Raw genomic sequence first — 13,624 nt, 5'->3', positions numbered from 1 at the left:
ATTTTGTGAATGAGTTTAATTCAATTGATTTGTACACTTTAAAATTGTTACAGTGGCAAATTTATGAGGTGGATGAACTTGGAGCCTATTATGCAGAGTGAAGTATATCAGAAAGAGAAAGACAAATACTGTGTATTAATGCATATATACAGAATTTAGAAAGACAGTACTGTTGATTCTACATGCAGGGCTGCAAAGGAGACACAGATGTAAAGAACAGACTTTTGGACTCAGTGGGAGAAGGTAAGGGTGGGATTATTTGAGAGAATAGCATTGAAATATGTACATTACCATATATGTTACATATTTACTACAGTAAAAATAAGCTTGTTCTATCAAGAAAAGTATTAGTTTATCACTGCATTGTACACTCAGAGTAGAATAATTGGATTTTTAAAAAATCTGTAGGACATGTACCAAAATTACTGTAGTGAACAAATATTTCAGGCTCTCTCCTCCACTACATGAAAACACCTTTGTGGGGACACACAAATCTTGTGTTCTGCAGTCAATGTTTGGCAGTATAAAAACCTAAAATAACATTGAAATAACATTCAAAATATTACTTCTGTACACCCATGATCAATTCTGTGTGTACAGAAACTATAATAGAATTGTAATTATTCAATAGGAAAAAAATTCCCAAAGCTTCTTCTGTTCCAACTTCACTCCCTTGATGTAGTCACCCTCTGTCTCTTTCCTGAATACTCTGGCGATAGCATGAATGTCTTGTGATTTTAAGAGTTTTATGACATATTTTGTCCTTTGGGAGTTGGCATATATTTCTTGTTCTGAAAATACTGTGACTTATTCTCATTCTTTTTGCTAACCACTTTCTTAGGGAAAATATCAGTGCTTCTCTCTAATTTAAACTTATTCTAATTTAAAAAATTAGGACTGTGTCCTTACACATGCATTAGAAGAGAATTTAGTACACCTGCCACCACTGATGTGAAGATTTCCAATATTTTTAAGGCTTGCAAATCCTTGGATGCTCTCCTATTTTTAATGCCACTTGCACTGAATTTGTTAATCTTATCAAATATTGAAATAAAATACTGCCCATTATACAATATTTGCACCCTGACTACAGAGAGATGATGCTGAAAGATAGCCATCAGTAAGTCATATTCTTCAGTTTATTTGTTTTCTTTCATGGTACATATTTAAGATAAAACAGTATCACAGAGTTTCTGGTAATTCCAATAAGATTGATGAGCACTGATCCTTTTGAGTAACAGGATTTTTTCTTTTTGGAGTCCTTGGTATTTTAGCAGGTTGCCTACCTTCAGGGGAAGAGTTGGGACTGAATAAATGATTTACAAAATATGGACTCATTCCTGTAACTGTCATCATGCTTTCTATGTCATAATGTCACAGGACTTGGGGCTGAGTCACATTTTTCAAGAGTGATTTTTATTGTAATGGTTTTGGTGAGTCACTCTCATGAGCAAAACTCTTCCTTTACAGGATTTTTTTTTTTACTGAGAATCTGGGTGTCATGAGCGTAGCTCCAGTACTTGCACTGAGCAACTCTTGGAGTTTGCATAAGCCCCTAAACATTTCTAGAAATGAATCACATTATCACTAAGATCTTCATTTCCTCAAAAATTCTACCAAACTATTACTTCATGACTATGATTGATGTTTTGGTCCCCATCTGGTGGGAACATTCATACCTATTCTTCATATGTGAGTCAACAAAATTTTCATTATCTCCAGAGGGGCAATTAAACCCACAGATGACAACACAGTCCTCAGTTTAGACTTTTACTTTTCTGCGTCCTCCTAAATTCATCTGCAGTAACTCTTTGCACAGGGCAGTTATTTTATTGTATCATGACTATTCTTTATTGCACATCAATATACTCATTCACATATCCTCCCCCACATCTGCGTTATGAAACCACTCCTGACAACTCTCCATGCTTCCTGAATTTGGATGGGATCCGAATACATCTCCTTGGTGCCTTCTCAGAGTTTTAGGTGCTGCTCTGGTGTACTGGAGGATTGTCTCAGCATTCTGGTGTGGTGAAGACCACAGCAGTACAACTTCTGTGTATGAATTTTGGCAAATGCCTGAAGCTCTCTAAGTCCTATTTCTACAAATTCATGGGGAAACTCTACATATATTTTTTAAAACTGTGAATGTACAAGTGTTCAATTTATTCATTTGGTCTAACTTCCAGTTATACAAATAGGTAAGTTCCCTGCTGTGGGATTTTAAAAGAGTTGACAGTTGAGTTTATAAATGCTCTATTCTTCACAATGTATGGACTCCAATAATAATCAATTTACTTTTCCTTTTAAAAGACTGAAAAGAAAAATTCATGTTTTTGTTAAGAACAGTCCCAGAACTCTTCAGATACACCTGACGCAGACTGATTGTCTGTTTTCGTCTAAGGGAGCTTCTGACTTCACACACTGTCCCTGATAGGTCCTGTGCTGTTTATTTAACATTTATAAGAGGAAGAGAGAGTCTGAGTCACTGGGGCATGACTTTGACAGTTTTAAGTGTTCATTCTTAGAAATACTTTTGTGAGGTTATCACCTATAACCTTCATTTTGCTTCAGTCCTGCCTCCACCATGACTACACACCATTCTAAAAACTACTTCACAGTTTACTCATTCAATGATAATAGATCAAGGGACTTCTGTGTGTCAAACACTGGATTAGCACTGGGGACCCAAAAATAAAGTAACAGAAAGCCATAACTCCATGAAATGTTTACTCTAACGGATTGATGTATGTAATAAACATAATGAATTGGAATAGAATATTTGTTCTATGCTAATAAGTATTATGAATAAAAATAAAGCAGGAAAGGGGGAGAAGGGAGCTGAGAGGAAGCTATAATTTTCACTATTAAATAGCACAGTGAGGGAGGCCCTCAGTAAAATATGACTCTTGAGAAACAACCTGAAGGAGGTAAGGAATGTGAGCATGTGGCTGTCTTGGAGGAAAATCACTGCAAGCTTTGCTCCATGAAAATGAGGGGTGTTCAGCAGGGGAGCAATATGACCATTGCATTTTAATGTAATCTTCCGACTACTATGTTGAGAATAACTTGAAGGGAAGTAATAAGGAAGCAGGAAGACAATTGAGGATATAACATCAACAGTACAGGTGGTCAATGATAACAGCAAGGATCAGGGTAGAAACAACAGAGGTGGCGAGAAGCCATGAGAATCTGGATACATTTAATAATAAAATGAAACATTGCCAATTATTGTGGGGTTTGAGAGAAGAGAAATGTCCAGATGGATTCCATGTGGCTATTAACTGTGTGGCAAAGGGGCACAGGCTCAACTTTGTAACATTTGACTTTATCCTGGAATATCACTGAGTGACAATGTTCAGGTGGACAGCATGGGGACTGAGCCATATATACAAATGTGTCTATTACCCCCAAGCTCCCCTCCCATCCAGGCTGCCACACAACATTCAGCACATTTCAGCACAGGCTCAGTTTTAATGCCTGTGCAGTGTTTCATTCCATGAAAGACCATACCCAGTGATAACTCCTCACTAAAAACTTAGGTTGATTCCAGATATTGCTTCTGTAAGTAATATTTCAATAACAACTCATTGCCAAAAAATTTTCATGTGTCCATTTTTCCACAGGCTATGCATATTTCCATGTCATTTAGCATACATTCCAAACCGGCCTTCAAGAGTATGATGCAACCTCATCCACAATGAAGTTGAATGGATGATTTCAGGAGCAATGACTATGCATCTAGATTTAAAGTTTGCTCACTTATATAATCCCTTTATACCTCACACCCTGTGTCTTCCCACTCACCTGCAAGGTGACCTGTTTGCCCTCCCTTTAGCTGTATGTATGATGGAAATAGCCAATGTAAGTTTTCCAGAAGGTTTTATACTGCTGGGCTTCTCCGAACGACCCTCTATAGAACCCATCCTTTCTAGGTTTGTCTTGGGGGTTTATGTGGTGTCTGTCTTGGGTAATGGCATCATCATTGTGGTGTCCTGCATGGATGTGCATCTCCACACTCCTATGTACTTCTTTCTTGTCAACCTTTCCTTCCTGGACATTAGCTTCACCACAAGCATCATCCCACAACTCCTGGTCAATCTCTGGGGACCACAGAAAACCATCAGCTATGGAGGGTGTGTGATCCAGTTCTATATCTCCCACTGGTTGGGGGCAACTGAATGTGTCCTTCTGGCTGTCATGTCCTACGATCGCTATGCTGCCATCTGCAGGCCACTCCACTACACCGTCATCATGCATCCAAAGCTTTGCTGCAGCCTGGCTTTTGCCTCATGGCTTGGGGGTCTGACCACCAGCATGGTGGGTTCCACACTCACCATGCTCCTGCCTGTCTGTGGGAACAATCGCATTGACCACTTTTTCTGTGAGATGCCCCTCATTATGCAACTGGCTTGTGTGGATACCAGCTTCAATGAAGTAGAGATGTACGTGGCCAGCTTTGTCTTTGTTGTCTTGCCTCTGGGTCTCATCCTGGTCTCATACAGCCGTATTGCCTGGGCTGTGTTGAAGATCAGGTCAGCAGAAGGGTGGAGAAAGGCATTCAATACCTGCTCGTCCCATGTGGCAGTGGTGGCTCTGTTTTACGGGAGCATCATTTTCATGTATCTCCAGCCTGCCAAGAGAAACTCTCATGAGCAAGGTAAGCTTGTAGCCCTTTTCTACATGGTGGTCACCCCAATGCTGAACCCCCTGATTTACACACTAAGGAACAAGACTGTGAAGAAGGCACTGAGGCACATTGTATTAGAGAACTGTGGTTTTGGAGGGATACATATATTTAAAAACTTATCAGTTGTGAGGAGGAAGCAGATTTAAAGGGATCAAAACTGATTTGGAGTGTCAGGATATTTGGGATATCATTTCTATACACTATTTCTTAAGTTCAAGGTAACTGACAAACAAATGGATGTACTTACATATTTTTTTCAGGCCAGTGCAAAGAGAACTTATTTTCTGTGTTTCTTTTATTAATAAGTATATTTTGCTAATTATTTATATAGCTTTGTATGTGTTATATTCATGCTACTTACAATATTGTAAATTGTTTATGTAACTACATATGCTAATTGTTAAATGATTTTGTTAATATTTTAAAGCAATGTCTGTCACTAAGGGTGTCTAATATGTGTGAAATCCTTTACTTTTTTCTCCCCTAATATTTGTAATGACTCAGTGAGGTAGATATTATTGACCTCACAAAGGTTAGATAATTACAAAGTTATCAAGATTTTATTCTGAGATGTAAGTCTATTCTTTGTATCCATGGACATATATGCTATTTTGGCTATAGTCTCTTGTGATGTTATAAGAAATATATATGTTTTTTTTTTGTCATGACTTCTGGCACTGAGCTTCTAGGACCCTTGAAATTTTCTGAGTGATATGGATGAGAAGGTATCTTTTATTTTCATAACAAGCACATTTCAACATACCTAAGTTTATGCCAATGAATTAACTCAAAGAAGAGTCTCTAGATAGCTTCCAGAGGATGCCTGGATACCAGAGGAACTGACCCTGTGGTTAGAAGTTTGTAACTTTCAGTCCCAGCCCAATGTCTGGGAAGGAGTTACTGGAAATTAAGTCATTAATGGCCAATAACTTAATGAACCATGCCTATGCAATGAACCTCCACAAAAACTTTAAACAACAGTGTTTGGAGACTTCCAGTTGGTGACTGCATCTATGTGATAAGAAGGTAGGGTGCCCTAAACTCTGCCAAGACAGAAGTTCCTGTGCTCAAGACCTTTCCAAACTTCATCCCATGTATCTCTTCTTTTATATTACTTGTAATAAACCAGTACACTAAAGTATTTCCCTAAGTTATGTGAGTCATTCTTGCAAATCCTAAATCTAAAGAAGGGGTTGTGGCAACTCTATGGTTAGTTGGTCATAGACATGGGTGGCAACCTGGAGCTTGCAACTGCCTTCTAAACTGGGGGTGGTCTGGTGGAGGACTTTGTTCTTAAATTGGCAGGATCTGGTACTAGATTTAGGTAGTTACTGTCAGAGTTAAATTGAATTATAGGATGCCCAGTTGGTGTTGGAGAGTTAGAATATTGGTTATTGTTGTGAAAAAAATCTCACACATTCAGTGTCAGAAAAGATGTGAGCAAAATACAATTCATGCACTTTCAGGAGGAGGAAACTAAAGAGGCAATGCCTCAAAAGTAGAATTTTGAGTTGAATTTTCAGCAAATTGGAGATTTCATCAATAACATGCTGCACAGATACATCTATAACTGTAAGAAGATCAGTTTCCTTATTCAAGTCTACATATTCTGTCTACAGGATATGTAAAAATATTTTTGTTCACTGAGTACTATTCATACGTCCAAGAATGATTTCTGGAAGTTATGAAAACTAACAAAGTTGCACTTAAAAAAGTGAATTAAATTCAAAAGCAATCGCTGGACTTGTTGATTTAAAACTCAAGATCATGTTGTAAAGTTAATAATATTTACATTTTTGAGATGGGAAAATTCTGATCAGAGAAAAAATTTGATCATAAAGAAAAAAATAGCATTCATGTTTTTCTTTCAAACATATTAAGTGGATGTACCACAAACTAATTTACTTTCAGCAATATTTTGAAAGATTTTTCTGGACTTTTTTTGGCCAAAACCCTGTCTCTAGAAATTTTGCTCCCACTTTTTGAATTCAACACCTCCCTAAATGTCACAAATTGACTCTCAGACTGCTCATTTGAATAATACAAATAGATATTGGTAGATTTGGATCTTAGATAAAGTAAAAGTAAATAGAGTATTGAGATTGATAACTTATCAACACTATCAACTATTAATTACTTAGTTTATTTCTTTTTTAAACTTCTTTATTGGGATATAGTTGCCTTACAATGCTGTGTTTGTTTCTTGAAGTAAAGCTACGACAAACCTAAAGAGCATATAAAAAGCAAAGACGTCAACAGACTTTTGAACTCTGTGGGAGAATGTGAGGGTGGGATATTTCAAAAGAACAGCATGTATACTATCTATGGTGAAACAGATCACCAGCCCAGGTGGGATGCATGAGACAAGTGCTCGGGCCTGGTGCACTGGGAAGACCCAGAGGAATCGGGTGGGGAGAGAGGTGGGAGGGGGGATCGGGATGGGGAATACGTGTAAATTTATGGCTGATTCATATCAATGTATGACAAAACCCACTGAAATGTTGTGAAGTAATTAGCCTCCAACTAATAAAAATAATAATAATAATAATAATAAATGTGGTTCACTACAAGTGCAAAAAAAAAAAAAAAGCAAAGACGTCACTTTGTGGACAAAGGTGTGAGCTTAAACAAAGGTCTAGGCTATGGTTTTTTCAGTAGTCATGTATGGATGTTAGAGTAGGACCATAAAGAAGACTAAGCACCGAAGAACTGATGCTTTTGAACTGGTTTTGGGGAAGACTTTTGAGATTTCCTTGGACAACACGGAGATCAAACCCCTTCATTCTAAAGGAAATCAACACTGAATATTCATTGAAAGGACTGATGCTGCCATTGAAGCTCCAATACTTTCATCACCTGATACAAAGAGCTGGCTCATTGGAAAAGACCCTGATGCTGGGAAAGATTGAAGGTAAAAAGAGAAGAGGGTGGTAGAGGATGAGATGGTTAGATAGCATCACTGACTCAATGGAAATGAATCTGAGCAAAAACTGGGAGACAGTGAAGGGCAGGGAAGTCTGCCATGCTGCAGACCACAGGGTCCCAAAGAACTGGACTTGACTTAGGGACTGAACAAAAACAACAATCTCCTAAAGAACCATCTTAACTTAGAGTAGAATTCAGTTTCCTTTTATGCTTAGAGAAAAGGTGAGGCAGGAGGGTTCAAGATTAAAGGGTCTTGCAACTACCTAGCACTCAAGGGAAGCATAACTTTACTTTGTTTTTCAGTTCACTCACATAGAGTAGATCACAAGGCTCCAGTGAAACTTTAAATTAATAACAGTCATTTTATTTTACCATTCTTATCTCTACTTGCTTGCAAGGTTTCTAGACTGAAAGAGAACTACAATAAGGAACAGCCATAACTAATCTGGGACTGCAGGATGGGAAATTTCTTAACGGAACTTAATGAGCCATTTGGGCACAAGAAACATTTTTCTGGGCTTCCCAGTGGTGCAGTGGTAAAGAATCCACCTGCCAATGCAGAAGACACTGGTTTGATCCCTGGGTCGGGAAGATCCCCTGGAAGAGGACACAGCAACCCACTGCAGTATTCTTGCCTGGAGAATCCCACGGACGGAATAAACCTGATGGTCTACAGTCCATAAGGTCACAAAGAGTCAGCCATGATGGAGCCACTTTAGCACAGCACAGCACAGTTTAAAGCTGTAACTCTTGACATGCAGTGCCAAAGTGCTAAAGTAATAGAACACATAGGCTAAAGAATGAGGGGGGCAGTTTCAACACGGTGTTGTTTCACAATGAAGACATCCTCCTCAGAACCTAAAGAAATTCATTTGAAGTGTGATTTGTGGCTCATGATGAAGTCAAGAACTGAAAGGACACCAGTGATCCTACACAATTTCTGGCCCCACATCCAGTAGAATTAATGCAAACTCACTAACAGAGCCATCCTGAAGGAGGGAAGCCTGAGGGAAAGTAAGGGAGGGTCTTCCTAAACATTGTAAATTTTTATCCTGTTTGTATTATAAGTCCTTAAGACATAGTGAAAGGGGGAAAGATGTTTGTGTGACCTATTGGAAACTCAGTTCAGTTCAGTTCAGTTCAGTCAGTCATGTCCGACTCTTTGTGACCCCATGGAATGTAGCATGCAAAGCTTCCCTGTCCATCACCAACTCCCAGAGCTTACTCAAACTCATGTACATCAAGTCAGTGATGCCACCCAACCATCTCATCCTCTGTCGTCCCCTTCTCCTCCCTGTTCAATCTTTCCCAGCATTAGGGTCTTTTCAAATGAGTTGGTTCTTCGCATCAGATGGCCAAAGTATTGGAGTTTCAGCTTCAGCATCAGTCCTTCCAATGAATATTCAGGACTGATTCCCTTTAGGATTGACTCGTTGAATCTCCTTGCAGTCCAAGGGATTCTCAAGAGTCTTCTCCAACACCACAGTTCAAAAGCATTAATTCTTTGACACTCAGCCTTCTTTATAGTCCAACTCTCACAACCATACATGACCACTGGAAAAACCATAGCTTTCACTAGATGGACCTTTGTTGACAAAGTAATGTATCTGCTTTTTAATATGCTGTCTAGGTTGGTTAAGCTTTTCTTCCAAAGAGTAAGCATCTTTTAATTTCATGGCTGCAGTCAGCATCTGCAGTGACTTTGGAGTCCCAAAAAATAAAGTCTGTCACTGTTTCCATTGTTTCCCCATCTACTTGCCATGAAGTGATGGGACCTGATGCTATGATATTCATTTTTTGAAAGTTGAGTTTTAAGCCAACTTTTTCACTCTCCTCTTTCACTTTCATCAAGAGGCTTCTTAGTTCCTCTTCACTTTCTGCCATTCGGGTGGTATCATCTGCATATCTGAAGTTATTGATATTTCTCCCGGCAATCTTGATTACAGCTTGTGCTTCATCCAGCCTAGCATTTCACATGAAGTACTCTGCATATAAGTTAAATAAGCAGGGTGGCAATATACAGCCTTGATGTACTCCTTCCCCTATTTGGAACCAGTCTGTTCCATGTCCAGTTCTAACTGTTGTTTCCTGACCTGCATACAGGTTTCTCAAGAGGCAAGTCAGGTGGTCTGTTATTCCCATCTCTTGAAGAATTTTCCACAGTTTATTGTGATCCACACAGTGAAAGGCTTTGGCATCGTCAATAAAGCAGAAATAGATGTTTTTCTGGAACTCTCTTGCTTTTTCAATGATCCAGCGGATGTTGACAACTTGATCTCTGGTTCCTTTGCCTCTTCTAAAACCAGCTTGAACATTTGGTAATTCACAGTTCACATTTTGTTGAAGCCTGGAAACTAGCCACCTACTTTTTTGTATTGTGCGTCTTTTTTGCCCAATACATTAGAATCTTTGAATCTCCATGATTACTCCTGTCACTCTCGCCCCTTTTTGCAGCAAGCTTTTGAACACAGGTTTTGATGCTCTCTCACCCAAGCAAACCGAACCTGAGTCACCCCAGGCCCCTTTGTATACTCCGAGACTTTCCCTCAGGGTCTCCTCACATGCTTAACTCAAGCATGCACAGTCTGGAAATGAAGCCACACCTCCCACAGGGATTGAAGTCAATGGGATGACTTTCCTTCCTTCCATCAGAAACTGACCTGAGATGCGTTTCTGTGCGGGTGTTTTCCCACAACCATCAGTTCTCTGACACATATTGGATAACCTTAGAATTTGACACTATTTACCTGAAAATAGCATCAGATATCCAGTTTAAAGACTCAGTACCCAAGACTGTACCCGACTTCAGACCCCAATCACAAGTCTAGCTTGTCAGCTCTGCTTCTAAATAGGGACTTCCCCAGTGGCTCAGATAGTAAAGAATCTGCCTGCAATGCAGGAGACCCAGGTTCAATCCCTGGGTCAGGAAACTCCTCTGGAGGAGAGAACACTCCAGTGTTCTTGCCTGGAGAAGTCCACGGACCAAGAAGCCTGGTGGGCTACAGTTCTTGGGATTGCCTCAATCACAAGTCTAACTTGTCACCTGTGCTTCTAATTAACTCAGCTATAAATTGAAGGTTTCCATGACTCCCTCCTCAGGTTTGATTAATTTGTTAGAATGGCTTACAGAATTTGAGAATATTTTTCTCACTAAATTAATTATTCACTATTCCAAAGAATATTAAAGATTACAAATAAATACCCAGATAAAGAGATATATAGGGTGGTGTCCAGGTGAACCTTAAACAGGGGAGCTTCTATCCCCATGTATTTTGAAGTGTTCAACTCTCATGACATGAAGATGTTTTCTTGTTCACCAACCTGGAAACCCCCTACAGCCTGCATTTCTGAGTTTTTATTGAGGCTTCATGACATAGACATGGTTGATTTAATCACTGACCTTTAGTGAATGATTCACCCTCCATCACCTCTCTTCTGTTCTGAGGTTAGGGAGTTGGGTGTATGGCGGAAGGGGCAGGACTGAATGTTTCAACACTATAACCACCTTGTTGATTCCGCTGGGAACCAGCCCCAGTCTGCTGGTTATCTAGTGCATGGTAAGTCGACCCAATGGACCATAATCCGCCAAGCTGCTCTTTCCAGGGATTCTCCAGGCAAGAATACTGAAGTAGGTCTCCATGCCCTTCTTCAGGCGATCTTCTGACCCAGGGACTGAACCCGTGTCTCTTATGTCTCCTGCATTGACAGATGAGTGCTTTACAACTAGTGCCACCTGAGAAGCCCTGGTGGTTACCTAGAGACTTTCCAAAAGTCACCCCATTAACACAAACTCAAGTATAGTTGAAAGGGATTTTTATCATTTGTAAAAGATAGCCACTTCTTTTTGCTCTAAAAACATTTCAGAAACTGAGGACAAAATTAAATATTATAACAAATGATGTCCTTATCAGTCTAGTCATCTAAGAAATTATAATATATATATATACAATATTATACAGCTCCCATATCTCTGCTAGATGGAGCACTGATACCCATGCTCATGGCCAAAGTCACCTCTCCCCTTGTCCTGCTCTACTGTTATCTGACATTATAAACCAGATGCACTGGGCATAGCGTTTGCCCTGGGGACACCCAGACTAAAGTGAAAGTAATTTCTTCAAGCTCAGCACACCCCACTTCGTCTTTCAGCTTGGGATGGGATAGTGTGTGAAGTGGTGGGAGCCAGATGGTACCAAAAATATGATTAAAAACTGTAAACACACTCAGCAGGCAATCTCCTTGGTCCAAGACTGTAATGCAAGATATGAGAAAACAACCCAGAAAAGAGCAAACTCAGGGGACTTCCTAGCAAGTTCTTTCACTAAACATTTCATAGATATATTTTCACATCAATATGTACTATATATATATATGTATGTATGTATTCTGAAATTTTAATTACCATGAGCATTTTCCTCATCTTCATTATTACATATAAAATTAAAATAAATCCATATGTATTGAAATTCTTGCAAACTTGACTACTAGTTATAGAAGATGGATCTTAGAATTCTGAAGCAAATAATGTTCACATATTCATTTTTTATGGAAATATACATTTTGAAATTGTTAAGGAACTATAAATTTATACTCTTACCAGTAGCATGTGGAAAGGTATACAGTCTCACAATTTCACTAACTTTGGATTCTGTAGATCATTTTAGTCTTTGCTTGTCAATTATCTGATCATTAGTGAGTTTTAACATCTTTTGAAATGTTTTGGATACTATATGCTTTCTGCGCTAAATTGTCTTCCCCCTTTTTTCATTGTTGTTCTTGCTGTTTTACATTTTCTTATTGCTTTAAAGGAGTAGTTTGTATATGAATCTATTTCCCTTCATTGTTAGAAGTGATAAATAATTTTTCCAGTGGGATGTTTATTCTTTTGATATGATTTTTTTTGTTTCCTTCGTGGTACAAAAGCTTTAAATTTTGTGTATTAAATTCCATCAACCATGTAATTATAACTCCTTATAGTCCTTATTTCATTCAACAAAATGAAACATTATTTTAACTTATTTTTTATATGCAACCTGTTTTGTGTGCTGGAGATGCAAGAACAAAGAAACGATGTCACCCTTTCACAGATACACAAGCTTATTAAATAAGCAAGTCTATAGAGAATGCAGGTTAAGACAAGACAGGACCAACAGTCAATAGGATGAGAGTGGAGAAGGTGACAGGGGGTCTTGAGTTGCCATTTTAGCTCTTCATAATGAAACAGGGGAAGGAGACACAAAACATGAGTGTGAAGGGCATTTCATGGAGAAAGAGCAACCAGTGCAAAGGCTTTAGAGGAAAAAGAATTTCAGATGGAAAATTGTCAGGTGTGGCTGAAAGGGAGTGAGGGAAAGTGTGAAAGGAATTTAAACCTGAGAGATTCTTAAGATCCAGGTGATGAGGGGTTTTCCAGACCCCAGGCAAATGTTGACTTTTTTTTTTCATTTATTTTTATTAGTTGGAGGCTAATTACTTTACAATATTGTAGTGCGTTTTGTCATACATTGACATGAATCAGCCATGGATTTACTTGTATTCCCCATCCTGATCCCCCCTCCCACCTCCCTCTCTACCCGATCCCTCTGGGTCTTCCAAGTGCACCAGGCCCGAGCACTTGTCTCATGCATCCAACCTGGGCGGGTGATCTGTTTCACCATAGATAGGCAAGGGTGGGATGTTTTGAGAGAACATCATCAAACATTGACTTTTATGTTTTCAGACTATCTTAGTAAGTCGGAGAAATTATTTTATGCCTTGATGCCTGAAATATGCTTAGAAGTGGTCCTCCAAACACAAAATTTATTTTGTGTTTAATAGAGTTCTATTTTATGCTTATCTTTTCAATCCCTTCTACAATGTCTGTGTGTGTGTGTGTGAGCATGATAGGACAAAGAAAGAATTATATTTAATATGTTCCAAATGTTTATTCAATGGTCCCTCCACAGTTTATTTCAATTAGCTATATTTGTACTATTATCCTGAAATTATACATTTTTCAAAAACTACATT

General features: G+C 38.8%; 1 protein-coding gene across 1 annotated transcript; it reads left to right on the top strand.

Moving 5' to 3' along the window:
* Positions 1-3,846: 3,846 nt before the first annotated feature.
* LOC122700943 (olfactory receptor 2C3-like) lies at positions 3,847-8,972 on the top strand (the record flags this gene model as incomplete). Its single annotated transcript, XM_043913965.1, has 2 exons — positions 3,847-4,777; positions 8,950-8,972. Coding segments are annotated over exons 1-2 (954 nt in total), but the record flags the coding sequence as incomplete, so codon positions are not given.
* Positions 8,973-13,624: the final 4,652 nt, after the last annotated feature.

The sequence above is a fragment of the Cervus elaphus genome, chromosome 9, assembly GCF_910594005.1.
Source record: "Cervus elaphus chromosome 9, mCerEla1.1, whole genome shotgun sequence".
Lineage (NCBI taxonomy): Eukaryota > Metazoa > Chordata > Mammalia > Artiodactyla > Cervidae > Cervus > Cervus elaphus.
This window is presented reverse-complemented; position numbering and strand designations above follow the sequence as displayed.